This window comes from Phoca vitulina, unplaced genomic scaffold, assembly GCF_004348235.1.
Source record: "Phoca vitulina isolate PV1807 unplaced genomic scaffold, GSC_HSeal_1.0 scaffold2, whole genome shotgun sequence".
Taxonomy (NCBI): Eukaryota; Metazoa; Chordata; class Mammalia; order Carnivora; family Phocidae; genus Phoca; species Phoca vitulina.
The window spans coordinates 6,577,592-6,593,326 of NW_022589705.1; the positions used below are offsets into that span (position 1 = coordinate 6,577,592).

At 35.0% G+C, this 15,735-nt stretch overlaps 1 protein-coding gene across 2 annotated transcripts in view; it reads left to right on the forward strand.

The window, feature by feature from the left end:
• TRIM33 (tripartite motif containing 33) overlaps window positions 1-15,735 on the forward strand; it is a 112,189-nt gene that overhangs the window by 70,838 nt on the left and 25,616 nt on the right. For both annotated transcript variants that reach the window (XM_032421007.1, XM_032421016.1), the window contains exons 5-10: window positions 5,188-5,304; window positions 8,110-8,224; window positions 10,296-10,442; window positions 10,947-11,064; window positions 12,447-12,721; window positions 13,545-13,709. In XM_032421007.1, coding sequence (XP_032276898.1) covers window positions 5,188-5,304; window positions 8,110-8,224; window positions 10,296-10,442; window positions 10,947-11,064; window positions 12,447-12,721; window positions 13,545-13,709 — 937 coding nt within the window. The remainder of the gene's footprint in view (window positions 1-5,187; window positions 5,305-8,109; window positions 8,225-10,295; window positions 10,443-10,946; window positions 11,065-12,446; window positions 12,722-13,544; window positions 13,710-15,735) is intronic.

Here is a 15,735-nt window from a genome sequence, read left to right on the forward strand (position 1 = left end):
ACCCAGCAGAATGAATGCTTATGACTAGGGAGAGAATTGGGCGTGGCTAAGAGCTTGAATGACAGGAATATCAGGAGAGAAGATTTGAGAAAGAAACATTCAGAGTAATCAGGTATCCATTTGGCAAAGGGACAGGTTGGTTGAGATGTGTGTTGGCGAAAATGTTAATTGGTAAATTATTACAAAAGTAAAAACTCTGTTGTTTGGTCATTTTCCTTTGCAGCAATGCAGACATGCCTCTGATCATTTTATGATTCATCTATGATTTCTGCATGGCTGGTTCTGATCTTTGAGATCTCAGTACAAACTCTTCAGGAACCTTTTCTGGGTTTCTGATCTAGATTTTTTTGCCACTTGGGTCTTCTCTATCACATAACTCTAGTTAAATTTTTGTTTTCTCCTCAGTTAGAATGTAAGGAAAGGAAGAAGATGATGACCATATTTTGTTTTGTTTACTGTGGTATCCCTACCCTTTGAATACTTCCTGGCAAATAGAATTCATTGCATATCACTAACGACTGCATACTTTTAAAAGTTTTAAAATCACTAGGCAATATCATATATACAGAGAAGTACCTAAAAGTACAGTGTAAGGAATGATTAAACAGGGAGTCTGCTTGAGATTCTCTCCCTCTTCCTCTCCCCCCACTCACACATGTGCACTCTCTCTCTCTCTCAAGATCTTAAAAAAATACTGATACTTAAAAAAGATACTGAGTCAGAATTTTTATATACTAGCTAAAAAGTGGATATTCAGTTTGGTTATAAACTAAGATGATGGGGCGCCTGGTGGCTCAGTCATTAAGGGTCTGCCTTCGGCTCAGGTCATGAACCCAGGGTCCTGGGATTGAGCCCCGCATGGGGCTTCCTGCTCAGCGGGAAGCCTGCTTCTCCCTCTCCAACTCTCCCTGCTTGTGTTCCCTCTCTCACTGTGTCTCTCTCTGTCAAATAAATAAATAAAATCTTAAAAAAAAAAAGCCCGTATTCATTTCCCAGTCTTCTGAGAACCATGTTTTCAAAAATTTCTTAGCAAACTGCATTAAATAATAATTTATTTCTCAGTAATAAAAAACATATAATCATGATGATAATTTCTGTTCTAAACTACATAACCAGTGGTTTATATATTATCCTGAGTTTCTATGATTCTAATCAAAAGCACAGAAAGTCTGGGCACCTGTGTGGCTCAGTTGGTTAAGTGACTGCTTTCGGCTCAGGTCATGATCCTGGAGTCCTGGGATCGAGTCCCACATTGGGCTCCCTGCTTGGTGGGGAGTCTGCTTCTCCCTCTCACCTCCCCCCCGCCTTGTGCTCTCTCTCTCTCAAATAAATAAGTAAAATCTTAAAAAAAAATTAAAAAAGCACAGAAAGTCTTACCTAGCCTGCCTATCCTAACTAAATCATGGGCATCTGTAATTTTTACCTACACATTTTGAAATACTGAATATAACTGTGAGTTGAAGCCCAGGTTAAGAATCACTTCTACTTCATATAAAAGATTAACACCTAAGAGAAGGCTTTCATGTGTTTACATATTAACCAAAATTATATTTTATTATTTTATTATTTTTATTCTTTTAAAAGATTTTATTTATCTGACAGAGAAAGACAAAGCGAGAGAAGGAACACAAGCAGGGGGACTGGGAGAGGGAGAAGCAGGCTTCCCGCAGAGCAGGGAGCCCGAGGCGGGGCTCAATCCCAGGACCCTGGGACCGTGACCTGAGCCGAAGGTATACGCTTAATGATTGAGCCACCCAGGTCCCCTTCAAAATTATATTTTAAAAAAAGATTTATTTATTTATTTTGGAGAGACCTAGAGAGAGAGAGTGCAGGGGGGAGGGGCTGAAGGAGAGGGAGAGAGAAATTCTCAAGCAGACTCCCCATTGAGTTCAGAGCCTGACTTGGGGCTCCATCCCAGGATCCTGAGATCATGACCTGACCCGAAATCTAGAGTTGGGACGCTTAACCGACTGAGCCACCCAGGCACTCCTAATGGAAATTATACTTAATCCATTTATTGGTTTTTCTTTTTTCTCCCCATTTCTGAAGTATTTCTTTTTTTGTTTGTTTGTTTTTTAAAGATTTTATTTGTTTATTTGACAGAGACACAGCGAGAGCAGGAATACAAGCAGGGGGAGTGGGACAGGGAGAAGCAGGCTTCCCTCTGAGCAGGGAGCCCCATGAGGGGCTCGATCCCAGGACCCTGGGATCATGACCTGAGCCGAAGGCAGACGCTTAACGACTGAGCCACCCAGGAGCCCCTGACGTATTTCAACTATAATTTTGATTTGCTAAAAATGAAAATGCAGAGTTATTTATTCTGTTAGCTAGGAGAATCAGAAGTTGTAGCCAAAACTACTTCCACGTTGCTTTTTCGTTGTTCAAGATCCAGTTAGTATTTTTCTTCTAATAATATAATTGAAATTAATCAAGTGAACAGAGACAAATCTGATTATCACTTTTCATTCAATTCCTTAATGGTTCACTATTATTTATTATCTGAATGCAACTTAAGCAAAATGTGCAAGTCTTTTTAGCATCTCGTATTTCTCTACTTTTCTGGTTTTGCTCTCTTTTCCTTAGCCTTCAAAATGACAGATCGCTTCAGAACTATGAACTAATATACATTCAGACTTTTTTTTTTCCCCAGTGGGAGAGCTTACCTTCCTCCCAAGTTTATCCCGAGTACTCTTACTCATCCTTAAACATCCATCTCAAATGTCAACTCCTGTATAAGGGGAGGAAAGAACACATACTTAAATGTAGGTATATCATAGTGTGTTTGCTTAATACTTGTTCACATGAATCAAGAAGATATTTGTAGAAACAGGATTCCGAAACGTTTATTTTGAGGTGAGAAGAGAAATAAATTTGTACAGGGTTAAATTTTAGGAATTAAAATTTTGTGAATTATGATACTAGTTGGCCTTTCTACCAAGTGCCTTTCTATTTACTGACATAATCAAACTCTGTCAAAAGATCTTTGTCTCAATTTAAAGCTCATTGAGTCACAAATGGTAACTGATTAGCATGGTAATCTCATATTCCTACTTCATTTGTACGGATTTAACAAGGTAAAATTTTATTTTTGACATAGAGAAATTGTGGTATATGGAATAAATCAAATGTTTTTCAATGAAATAATGAAATGAAACAACAATCTTTGGGTTACCTATCTAACAGTAGATAGTTTTAATTAATTTTGATAGTTTTAATTTAAAATTAAAATACCCACATCTTTTTTTGCTGTTTAATATCTTAAACTATAAAGTGTTATTAGACTTTACATTACAGATAGGGTTTGGGTTTTTTTTTGTTTTGTTTTGCTTTAAAAATGAATTCTTAAAGATCGTAAAGTGGCCAATTTTATTAAGTATGTTTTACTACAATAAAAAAACTCTTAAAAAAATTCTTAAAAGCAATGCACAAAATAAAAACCCCAGTTGCTGAATGTTCTCTCTTATACCAGTCCTCATATTGCCGTACATTTTGCCTTCTACTGCCCTCCATTTTTCCTTTACCTCTTGAACCTGAGCACTAAGTGAACTTTTCCTTCATCTTACCAAACTTTCCTCCGCATTCACAACTTTTTAACCTTTTATCCTAAATTTACCTTAAGCGAGACTTTTGCTGAAGACACAGACATCTAGATGCTCATAGTCTTCCTCTTAATTTCTGCCTTTAGTGATTTCAGTATCCACATAGACAGTTGTAACTTTGTCTGTATCTTGAGCTCATTTCCAGTGACCTTCTCTTGACCGTGCCTTAGCTAGGCATTTAATTTTTAGGTCATACCATAGACCTTACATTAACTGGAGCATGTAAACTCCCAAATTACCAAAGGTGCTGATCTCTGACAGAGTCCATTGTTCAGGCTTGTTTGTGCAGCTATGCCAGCTAGTGTTATATTCTGATACCTTATCTGAGCTACTGTCATAGAGTTCTAGCTGGTCATCCTGTTCTCTCTTCTTCGGATTTATCTTTTATATTTCTGTCTGATGATTTTCCTGGAACATAAATCTGATTATTACATCTTGGTTAGAATTTTTCAAGGGTTTCCCATTACTGAGAAGGTAAAATCCAAACATTAGTATGGCATACCCAGCCTTTCACAGCCTGATTCTGGATTTTATTAATTATTATCTCATATTTTGACCTTTGCCTGGCTTTATTTGGCTAAATTGAAGTCTTTGTAGTTCCCTAAATATGCCTCTGTATTTAGCATATGATAATACTATTCTGACTTTACTGTGAAGCTTTCGTTGGTATTAAGGCTGTGTTCTTGTTGCAGACTATATGTATCTCCATTATAGTTCTTATCACAGTATGGTATCATTTCATATGTGTGCCTATTTATTACAAGAATATGAACAATAATGGATTTTTTTTACTCATGTATCCCTAACGTACAGAAGAATCCCAAAAATATTTGTTGACTTAATGAACAATTTACACAAAGGAACTAAAACTAGGAAAGAAAACCATTCTACCCTCCTAGTAGCCAAAGAACTGTAGTCTTTACTCTCAAGTGTAAATTTTCACACAATAATATTAGGAAATAATAAACACCACTCACGTTGACAAAGTTACAATAAAACTGGTGTTGGTGATTTTTAATTGGTTCAACTCTTGGAAAAATTTGACTAGTATGGAGCGCTGAAAAATTGTTTCAAATGGTGATTGTAAAGACAAGATAAAGAAAAGTCAGATGTAAAATTGCACATACATTCTATATACTTGTATTTTGGAATACGGAATAAAAAGGCTAAGGAATATATATTACAGTGGTAGTAGTGGTTTTATGATGTTAAAACTAGGGGTAGTTTCCCCACTTTTTTGAAAGTATTTTCTATAATGTTATATTTTATGATTTAAAATGTATACAACTTATTCCAATATTTGGATTTTTAAAAAATGTAATTCTGAATCAAAATCCTGATGTAAGAGCACTTGAACAGTTTTTAAGTTAATTTTTTTAGTCTTACAAAATGGCTTCTCAGGCTCAGGTCAGAAGGAAAGGGATTGGTAGTTAAAAGTTGCTGTTGAGGTAAGGTATGTGAGGGCAGCATAGAATGTCCATCATTTAAGTAAGGTCTTAAGTTTGAGTCATGTAGCAATTCATTTTAAGAATTTTAATAGTAAATTTTCCATTCTAAATGTAGTTTTTGTTTTTGTTTTTGTTCTAAGATACCAGTTTTTGGAAGAAGCTTTTCAAAACCAGAAAGGTGCAATTGAGAATCTACTGGCTAAGCTTCTTGAGAAGAAGAATTATGTTCATTTTGCAGCTACTCAGGTGCAGAATAGGTAAGTGTGTTGTCTTAAAACCATAATTTCACTTTAAGAATTAATAAACACAGTAGGTCCAGTTTACTTGTGTTTTCCTTCTATATTATATTAAACATATATAGAAAACATTTTTGGAAGGGTAAATCATAAAAGTTTGAGTTTGGATTATAATATTTGTTAGTTGAGTAAGATTTAATTCACCAAAATTTTGAATACTCTTAAGATACATCTTTGACTATTTTATAATCAACAAAACTCTAGACTCTGTAAAGCCTTAAATAACTGTGTAAAAAGCAATTAACACGTAGAGAGTTGAATTACAAATTTTAACTATGTGGGAGACATAGTATAGAGGAGAGAGTATGAAGAATGGTGGGTAAATTTACCTTCCCATCTGTAAAACAAGAGTTAAAAATACCACTTCTCTTAATAGTGTTATTATAAGATGAATGTATAGCACAGCTTGTGGCACATAGCAGACCCTCAGATTTTAACTGTTACTATTTATCAATAATACCATCAGTATTTAAAAATTTTATTCAGGTTCATTTCTGAATGAACTAAATTTATTGATAAGGCAAGTTGGAATAGGTTCCATAAATGAGTACATTAACAAGGTCAGGACTCAGTGTAGAAAGATGAACACTTGGAGCTGGCATAATTAAAATCTGTATATTCCTGAAGGTGTGAATAGGGTTAATAAGTATTTATTTTTCAGTTTCACAAATATTGAGACTTTTGGGTACTTCTAGAATGTTGAAGTTAATTTATGATTAAAATGATTAAAAATGACAATAGATACTCAAAAGTATTAAATAGATGAATGAGTGAATAGTACATTATATATTAGACCATAAGGTGGTAGAACTTTCATCTTACGAAGTGATACCAAAAGAAAACAAAGGCTATTCTGAGGTTGTAGATGTAACAATGCAGTTGACCCTTGAACAACGTGGATTTGAACTGTGGGGTCCACTTATATATTTTTTTCAATAAATATAACATTTTCTTTTCTCTAGCTAACTTGATTGTTAATATAGTATGTGATACATATAACATGAAATGTGTTAATCGGCTGTTTATGTTAGCAGTAAGGCTTCTGGTCAACAGTAGGCCACTAGCTAAGTTTTTGGGGAGTCAAAAGGTATATATGGATTTTTTACTGCATGGGGGTAGGTGCTCCTAACCCCCACTTTCCTCAAGGGTCAGCTGTATATACCTACACTAATATATTACATAAACTATTCATGGATGGTTAATTGTTAGAAAATGTCAGGATGTTTTAGTGATACTGTTATGTTGTGGGTGATATTGGAGAAGGGTGGTAGCTACCTTCTCATAAATAACAGATGAATGTCCTTTTCAGAGAAAGGATAGTGAGTTGATTCATATGGCATCCCGTATTTTTGTACAAATGTTTTGTACATATTTTATATATGTTTTTCTGAATCTGTGTAGAGAAGGAGAACAAGAAGTTTATGTGTTATAAAATTGCAGAGGGTTGGGGAGACTAATGATTTCATCTCCAATAAGATTTTTTTTTAAAGTATTGAAATCTCTGATAATACTTCCCTTTAGACACATTCTTTAATGACCTATCTCCATTTTTTAATGTACATTGATTTCTTTCTTCACAATTGAACATATAGTAGACATCCTTAAATCTAATGAGAATCTGACTATGGCTAACTGTTCTCTGCTTTTAGTTTGCTTAATGATTTTAGTCTTTGGCTGAATCATTTTAAGTTGGAATCTTACATTATCAGTAGTAATTAGCACTCTTATTTTTTAAAAAGACATCTTCTACACACTTTAATAAGAACAGAATTGAATAAAATTTTCAAATAAGTGTCCAAACATGCGCTGATGTATAGACAAAGGAGGGAAAATTACACTATAATTACTCAGATTATATTAAAGTTACTCAAATTTGAATTGGGCAAAAAAAAGATATTTTAGAGGTTGAAAATATGGATAATAATTTGTAAAGAAGTAGACTGTAAAAGTTGAAGGCTGCTTTCTTTGATTGTTTAACATTTTACGTATTTATATTGGTGGGACCCCCCCCCCAAACTTGTAAAGAAGTAGAATGTAAAAGTTGAAGGCTGCTTTCTTTGATTGTTTAACATTTTACATATTTATATTGGTGGAACCCCCCCCCCCAATGAAATAGGTATCAGCTATTTCATATCTGCAACCAAAACTTTTCATTGCCAAAATGGGAGCTTATACCTATTCTAAAACATCTGACAACTCTTTTACAAAGTTGATTGAAGTTGTTTTATACCCTTAATTCTGTACAGTAGGAAAACTGTTTTGAGCAGAACCTAGGGAAGGGGGGGGCGTGTATCAGAACCCACATTTGAAGTGGTTAAGTTGTAAGAGAAAATAAATGCTTCTAAGTTTAATTCCTGTTATTTCAACAGATAATTACTGTTTGCAACATTGTTCTTTTGCACATTGTTCTTGAAAAGTATTAAGTAGATCTAAGGTGCCAGATTTGACACTAGACAACAAATGTTGATGTCAGATGTTTATATATCACATTCAGGTCATAGGAACTAAAGGAGATTGCCATCTAGACTAATAAACTAGCCTTTATGAACTTAATTTAAAATTACTAAATATTCCGTTCTTTGTATAAATAACTTGTTTGGACCAAATTGAGTGCTCAGGTCTACCGAAACATAAATTGTACATTTTGACAAAGGTTTAATTTTAATTACTCGCTTTAAGTGCCCAGTTGGATGAATTTCTGTAACAGTTGATGATTCAGACACATAGGATAAGTTGATAACCTAATGATGCATTTCTCTTATTCAGGATAAAAGAAGTAAATGAGACTAACAAACGAGTAGAACAGGAAATTAAAGTGGCCATTTTCACCCTTATCAATGAAATTAATAAGAAAGGAAAATCTCTGTTACAACAGCTAGAGGTACGGTTCAAAGCCAAAATAAAACAAAAACTGCTTCTATTGCTCTTTAGCTGTTTTTAATGTTTATTGAAAGCTCTTTTAGATTGGTTGGGGGGGCATGGAAGTAAAGAAAGTTAAAAACATTTTTTTATTTTATTTTCTATTGGAAAATAGAGCTTTATTGAGTTAGTTAATTTGCAGCCCAATTTAATAATACTGATTTTAGCTGTATAAATTAGGAGATAGTGTTGTCCTCTTAGGAATGAAAGAATTATTACTAAAATGTTATATAAACTAAGACAAAGCCAACTTGCTACATCCTCCCCACCCCCCAAGATAGGCCCTCAATTTAACTATTACATGTGAATGTATATTGGGAGTCTGCTTGAGTCCTTTGTGTGTTTCACTTTATTTTAAAAACATTCCATAGTTTTGCTAAAAATGCTCATTTTGAAATTTATAAACTTTAAACTTACAGATAATTTTGTATTTTTTGTTGCATATTTTGAGATTAATATGTAGATATACATTTCTAGATAAGAATCAGTCAATTTGTGAAATCCAAATTAAGTTTTAGACAAAGAGTCGCCTCTACTGACCACATTTCATTGGTTTTCAAGATTTGGTGCTCTTTAGTAGGCTTAGATGATACGGGGTTGTGTTTTCTGCACCATTAAATGGTAGCAATTTAAACTATGTATTTGATTTTTTAACTTCCATTACTATTAACCTCACATTTTCCACAGTTTTTTTTTCTGTTCCAGTCCTTCATAGAACATTGTAGAAATATTAGACACATAGTTACATACAAATGAAAGAAATGATGTTGGCAGTGCTATTTCTGAATTTAGTCTTTTGAAATACATCTTTTTATTGAGACACAGTTGTGAGATTAAAAGTACTCTCGCACATACTGTTAAAGTTGGAGGTCTCTTTCTTGTTGTGCATCCAGCTGATGCATTTAACTCTACTAGATTTTTGTTTTCAAAAGGACTGTGTGAATGGAGAGCACTGAGCAGCAACTATTTTTGATAACCTTTTAAGTTACTGCAAATACATTTTAACTATAGGTCTAAAATAATGTTCTTAAACAGTTTCAAGAATTTTTGAGTGAAAAGATGCCTCTTAATACTAAAATATACAAAAATATGAAATGATAAATCTGCCGCATACTCCTAATATGCTAAATTTAAACCATAGATGTTTTCTAGTGTAAAAATGTTCTTAAACTTTGTAAAACAGGTTTTCCTAAGCTTTGTTATAAAGGGATGATTTCCAGGGAAGTTGTGAATCAAGCTTCTATCAGTTGAATACTTTTATCCCCTGTTTTACATTACAAAATGAGCAACTTGTTTTCTTAGGAAAAAATTTGTCCAATAAATCAAGTTGAGGCATTAAGAAAATTGGTTAAGTACCAAGTAGATAGGTTGTTTGGCATGCCAAATGTCAAAGTGTATAGGACATCACCTATTGCTTCTAGGAGTTTTAGTTCCCAGATAGTTTAATTTTCCTTTGCAGCATTTCCCCCAAAATTGGTCCTTCAACTCTTACTGACTTTCTTGTTCTTTTATGAACTTTTGTCGTTTTAAAAGTTTCCCTAACTCTGCTCTTAGAACTTTGGAATTTACGTTTCTCATTTTGTCTAAAGTATTTAAAGGAAGAGATTTTAACTCTAGCCTCATGCTGCACCAGTAGGTGGCCCTGGCAACACAGAATTTTCTTTGGTCTGAAAAGTAGAGTTGAGTATACCATGTTTCTCAAGGTCAGCTCATTATGCCATAGATTCTGTGTATTGGATCAGCCTAATAATAGATACTGTTTTTAATAAAGACATTTTTATCTTCTGAAGGAAAAGAGAGACATCAACTAACATTAATTTCTATATATGGAATGTCCCTTATTAGCTTAGGGAACTTAAGTTTTAGTTCCGCTTTTGTTAGTGTCTTTTCTTTTGATCAGAGACTCATTAAGTAATGAGGTGCTTGTCAACTTATCCTAATTTTAAAAAGTAATGTAGGTATTCATTTGCAATAAAGATTGTGAGTTGAATTTTTCATATAGAATTCGTCATTGAATTCTTATTCTGTTTCAGAATGTTACAAAAGAAAGACAGATGAAGTTACTGCAGCAGCAGAACGACATCACGGGCCTCTCCCGGCAGGTGAAGCATGTTATGAACTTTACAAACTGGGCAATTGCGAGTGGCAGCAGCACAGCACTACTGTACAGCAAGCGACTGGTGAGACACATAGTATAGTATATTTATGGTCTCTAAGTGGACTCTATTGAGATACTTATATTCAGTGAATTGCACTTGGGTAAAGTGTAGATTTTGTATTTTTTGCAAGTGTAACCACCGCCACGTTAAGATACAGAAAATTTCCGTCACCCACAAAAGTGTCCTTGTTCCCCTCTGCTCCTGACCCTAGGCATCCATAGTCTGATTTCTTTCACTTTCTGGAATGCATACGAATGGAATCATACAGTATTTACTGTCCTGAAGATACCTAATATCGTAATGTACCTAGTAGTTTATCACCATCGTAATGTAGTTTATCACCAGAAATGTCAGAAGTTCAAGCATGTGCATTTGATTGCTAATATAGATAGCCGTTTAAACACATACTGTCTCATCTGAGATTGATGTTGTGGGGCTACATGAGCTTTTTATGTCTTTATCATGTATGTTTTCTCAAGTGATACTTATAATTTTTAAGACTAATGTGAATTTTTTCCCTTTAAGATTACTTTTCAATTGCGCCATATTTTGAAAGCACGGTGTGATCCTGTGCCTGCTGCTAATGGAGCAATTCGTTTCCATTGTGATCCCACCTTCTGGGCAAAGAATGTAGTCAATTTAGGTGAGAAATAATTAGTTTTATGAATGTAACTGGGTACACTGAATTAGGAGGAGAAAACATCTAAAGCAAATTTTAGATACTTGAAACTTCACTCTAACATGTAAACTTCTTGGAAAATATGTTCCTCATTGGGAACTCGAGCTATGTTCATGACATCTTTAAGAATGTTGAGCATCTCCTATGTGTAGATTTTAAAAATGTGTATCATTGCTAACTTTTCCCCATCTTTTAAAATTGATAATGACTGTTTCATGTCAAAAACTTAGCAAATGGGGTTTCATTCTCTGGAAGAATTTATTAGATGCTTAGTAGTTTGTATATAACTTGTACCAAATTGTCCACTAGAGGAGGACCTCCAGGATGCTGATGTGTCTGAAAGTCATGTACTGAGGAATGTTTGAAAGATAAGAGTAGCTCTTTTCCACACGGAAGAGAAATGGACTTCACTCTAGTTACTCCACAGTGTGGACCTGCGGACCATAGGTGAAAGTTACAGGGAGACAGACAAACAGCTCAATTCACAACAAAGGCCAAAAACTTCCCGACAATTAGAATTGTCTACAGATGAGTAAACTCACTTTCAAAATAGTCAGATCCTCACCATTGGAAGTTGTAAAAGCAGAGGTGGATGGCTTTCTGTAAATAAATAATCTTTGTGTATATTAAAATTTGGTTATAGCCTTAGATCAGGCATTGGCAAACTGTGTGTGGCATGGTAGCTGAGTTTGTTTTTTACATTTTAAAGAGTTGTAAAAACAAATGAAAATAAAAGAATATATGATAGATCTTATGTGGCCTGCAAGGCCTAAAATATCTGACCCATTAAAGGAAAGGTTTGCCAACTCTGCCTTATATCAAACCTTCCTAAAATTTGCTTTCTATTCCTAGAAAACACTGGGCTCAGTAAGAGGCGAGGAAAATTGTCATTTTTAACGACGTAAATGGTTAAAACATTCCATGTTTCCACAGACAGTTTTGGAGCAGTGTCCTACTCTGCCCTGTAGACTTTGGAAATTCAAAGGCAGATGGCATCAGCATTAGCAATCTTAGGTATCCTTGAGTCTGTCCGGGAGAATTGATTTTGACTATGTGGGCCTCCTCTCATAGTATCTCTTTCAGATCTTTAATTTTCTGTGCATTTGTGTAAGTAAAGAAAAAGGGCAGGTAATATATTATTCTGAAGACTCAAAGTCAATTATTTGGCTTTGGACTATGTTTCTGATCTTCATTATCTTTAAACCTAGCTCCCATCTCTGCTGTACTGTCAGAAGCTTTGAGTGCTGATAGTTGTCAAAGGAAAGAGGAAAAGATAGTGACTAATCCACAAAGTAGATGATATAATCATTTATATGCAAATTATTCTCATTTTTTAAATCCTTCAGGTAATCTAGTAATAGAGAGTAAACCAGCTCCTGGTTATACTCCTAATGTTGTAGTTGGGCAAGTTCCTCCAGGGACAAACCACATTAGTAAAACCCCTGGACAGATTAACTTAGCACAGCTTCGACTCCAGCACATGCAACAACAAGTGTATGCACAGAAACATCAGCAGTTGCAACAGATGAGAATGCAGCAACCACCTGCACCTGTGTCAACAACAACAACGACAACACAGCAGCACCCTAGACAAGCAGCCCCGCAGATGTTACAGCAACAGGTGAGTATTACTACATCATGACATTATTGACAAAGTATGAAGGCCTCAGGATTACACTCTGTCCTGTGTGGATGAATTACACATTTCAACGTTACTAGCAGGGACAAAGCTCAAAGGTTAGATTTTAAATATTTGCTCTGGGTTTGGCAGGGATTTGGGGGAGATGTGAGGAAGGGTATTAAATAAATACTTACCATGGGAAACAAAATTAATTCACTAGTACTATGGAGGAACACAAGATTTTATCCCTCCATACCAGATATTTTTTGTTTTCCACATGTGGTTTTGGGCCAGAGGGACAGATAGTTTTTGCCTAGGATCTGATAAGTTCTTATTTGTTTATTTATTTCATTTATTTATTTATTTAAGAAGGGGATGGGGGGAGAGGAAATCTGGAGCAGACTCCACACGGAGTGCGGAGCCCCACACAGGGCTTGATCCCACGACCCTGAGATCACAACCTGAACCAAAATCAAGAGTCGGACGCTTAACCGACTGAGCCACTTAGGCGCCCCAATCTGATAAGTTCTTTAGGCATTTGTTGAAATCATTTCCATCCCTGTATCTCTCCTGATCTCCCCACCCCCATCCAAATCAAAACCATTAATCCAGGGTTGGTTAAGTTAATGTTAATAGGCTATAAATACACACGTGTATTGAGAGGAAGGGATTGGGGCTAGAGATGGGGAGAATGTGACTTATACTTTTTACTTTATGCCCTTCTGTCCTGACAGAATGATTTTTCCCATAATATTTTAAAATTGCAAGGTATATATATAAAAAATATTATTACATAAATGAATGCAATTTCTGCTTTTTGTAGCCTCCGAGATTGATCAGTGTGCAAACAATGCAAAGAGGCAACATGAACTGTGGAGCTTTCCAAGCCCATCAGATGAGATTGGCTCAGAATGCTGCCCGAATACCAGGGATACCCAGGCACAGCGGCCCTCAGTATTCCATGATGCAGCCACACCTCCAAAGACAAGTATGCCTAGAGTTACATTTGTAAGAATCATACAATTTTAAAACTAAAAGACATCATTCTTCTTAATCAGTTGGGGGGGGCGTGCTGTGTGGCCATTGATACCTTTGAGAATTTGATTAATGCTGTGTATTTTCTTGTCCCAGAAAAATACACATACACATGAATTCAATTTTAAGAGCTTCTTTAATGACATTCAACCCATTATATCCTGTGGGTTAAGAACCCTAGTCCAGCCAATTCATTTTATAGAAGTAGAAAACACAGGACCTTGTTATTTATCCACAGTCACAATAGGTAATGGTAAAGTCAAGATTAGAACCTTAGTTTGCTGAAATTGTTCCTCTACTCTTTTTTTTTTTTTTTTAAAGATTTTATTTATTTATTTGAGAGAGAGAGAGAATGAGATACAGAGAGCATGAGAGGGGGGAGGGTCAGAGGGAGAAGCAGACTCCCTGCCGAGCAGGGAGCCCGATGCGGGACTTGATCCCGGGACTCCGGGATCATGACCTGAGCTGAAGGCAGTTGCTTAACCAACTGAGCCACCCAGGCGCCCCAATTCCTCTACTCTTTTAATGAGATGTTTGGAACCTAATCTATAAAAAGGACTTTGAAAACAATAGAGCTACGCTATATGTAATTTATTTATTTATTTTTTGCCTCTCTTTGCTTATTTTTCTTTTAAGGATATAGATGTGCCTACTCTTAAAAATAAATGTATTTAGAAACATGTTTTCTAATTTTTGCCTGAATAGCAGGTTATATTTGAATAGGAGTTAGGATTATACAATCAGGCTACTTTTACATGTGATTTTTAGTTATAAAAGAATAAAGTTCATTTTATAACTCCTACAGTGATATTTCTCCTAGCGTGCTTTAATGACCATCAGAATGACTTGGGGGGGGGGGGTCCTTGTCAGAAATAGATTCTGAGCCATAGTTACTGAATCAGAATTTCTAGGAGTGGAATACTCAGAAATATGTGAATTTTTACTTAACTTTCAGATCAATCTGCATACTAAAGTTGGATCAACAGTCCCAGAGCAGTGGTCCTTCAACTTTTAGGCCCAAGTATCTCTGGAAAGACTTGAAAAAAATGCACTCCCTCACGTTTACAGTTGACACTTAAAAGTTCCATTATAAACTTAAATTTAAATGGTTGCCGAGGACGTATTTTCTGGCATATTGTAAATATTGACATTATAAAGTAAAACCCTTATATCATTCTTGTAGACAAATCCATTAGAATCCCAAATACCATAGCAAGCTCTTTTTTGAAAGTCAAAATTTTATTCTGTCTTTCTCCTTGGACTTGAATTGGACTTGAATCTTCTACTCTCTCTACAGAATTTTATCTTAATATACTTACGTTTGATAGACTTATAGATCAGTTAGTTGCAGTTTTCTGTGGGAAAAATGTCTCTCAATTTAAAAATTCTTAAATTTCCAGCAACAGTAAGACTGTTATTAAGCTTAAAAAGATTTTTCCTGGACCAAATTTTCATTACAATAACTCCTATACAATTGTTTAAACAACATAAATATATTTACATGATTTAAGAGTATTAGGAAACATAAAAAGTAAAATTCTTTTAGGTATACATTTCTTTATGAGATAGAAGAAGCGTTTTCCCCCTTCCTATTCATTTATATATATTTGTATGTCTGTTACTTATTAGAGTAAGTTAGAATTCAACATTAATTTTTTTTTTTTTTCTCATGATCCTCAGGAAATTTGTTCACAGAATCATGTATCTGGGAATTAAAAGAAATTTCTCATGTTCCTCAGTTGTTTAAACTTTTGTAGGTTATAAACTAAAACTCAAAATGAGCTATCAATACTGTTTTATCAGTCTTTTTATCATTTGACAGTTTCTTTAGGTCTTTTTTTTTTTTAAGAGTTTATTTGTTTGATAGAGACACAGCAAGAGAAGGAACACAAGCAGGGGGAGTGGGAGAGGGAGAAGCAGGCTTCCCGCGGAGCAGGGAGCCTGATGCGGGGCTCGATCCCAGGACCCTGGGATCATGA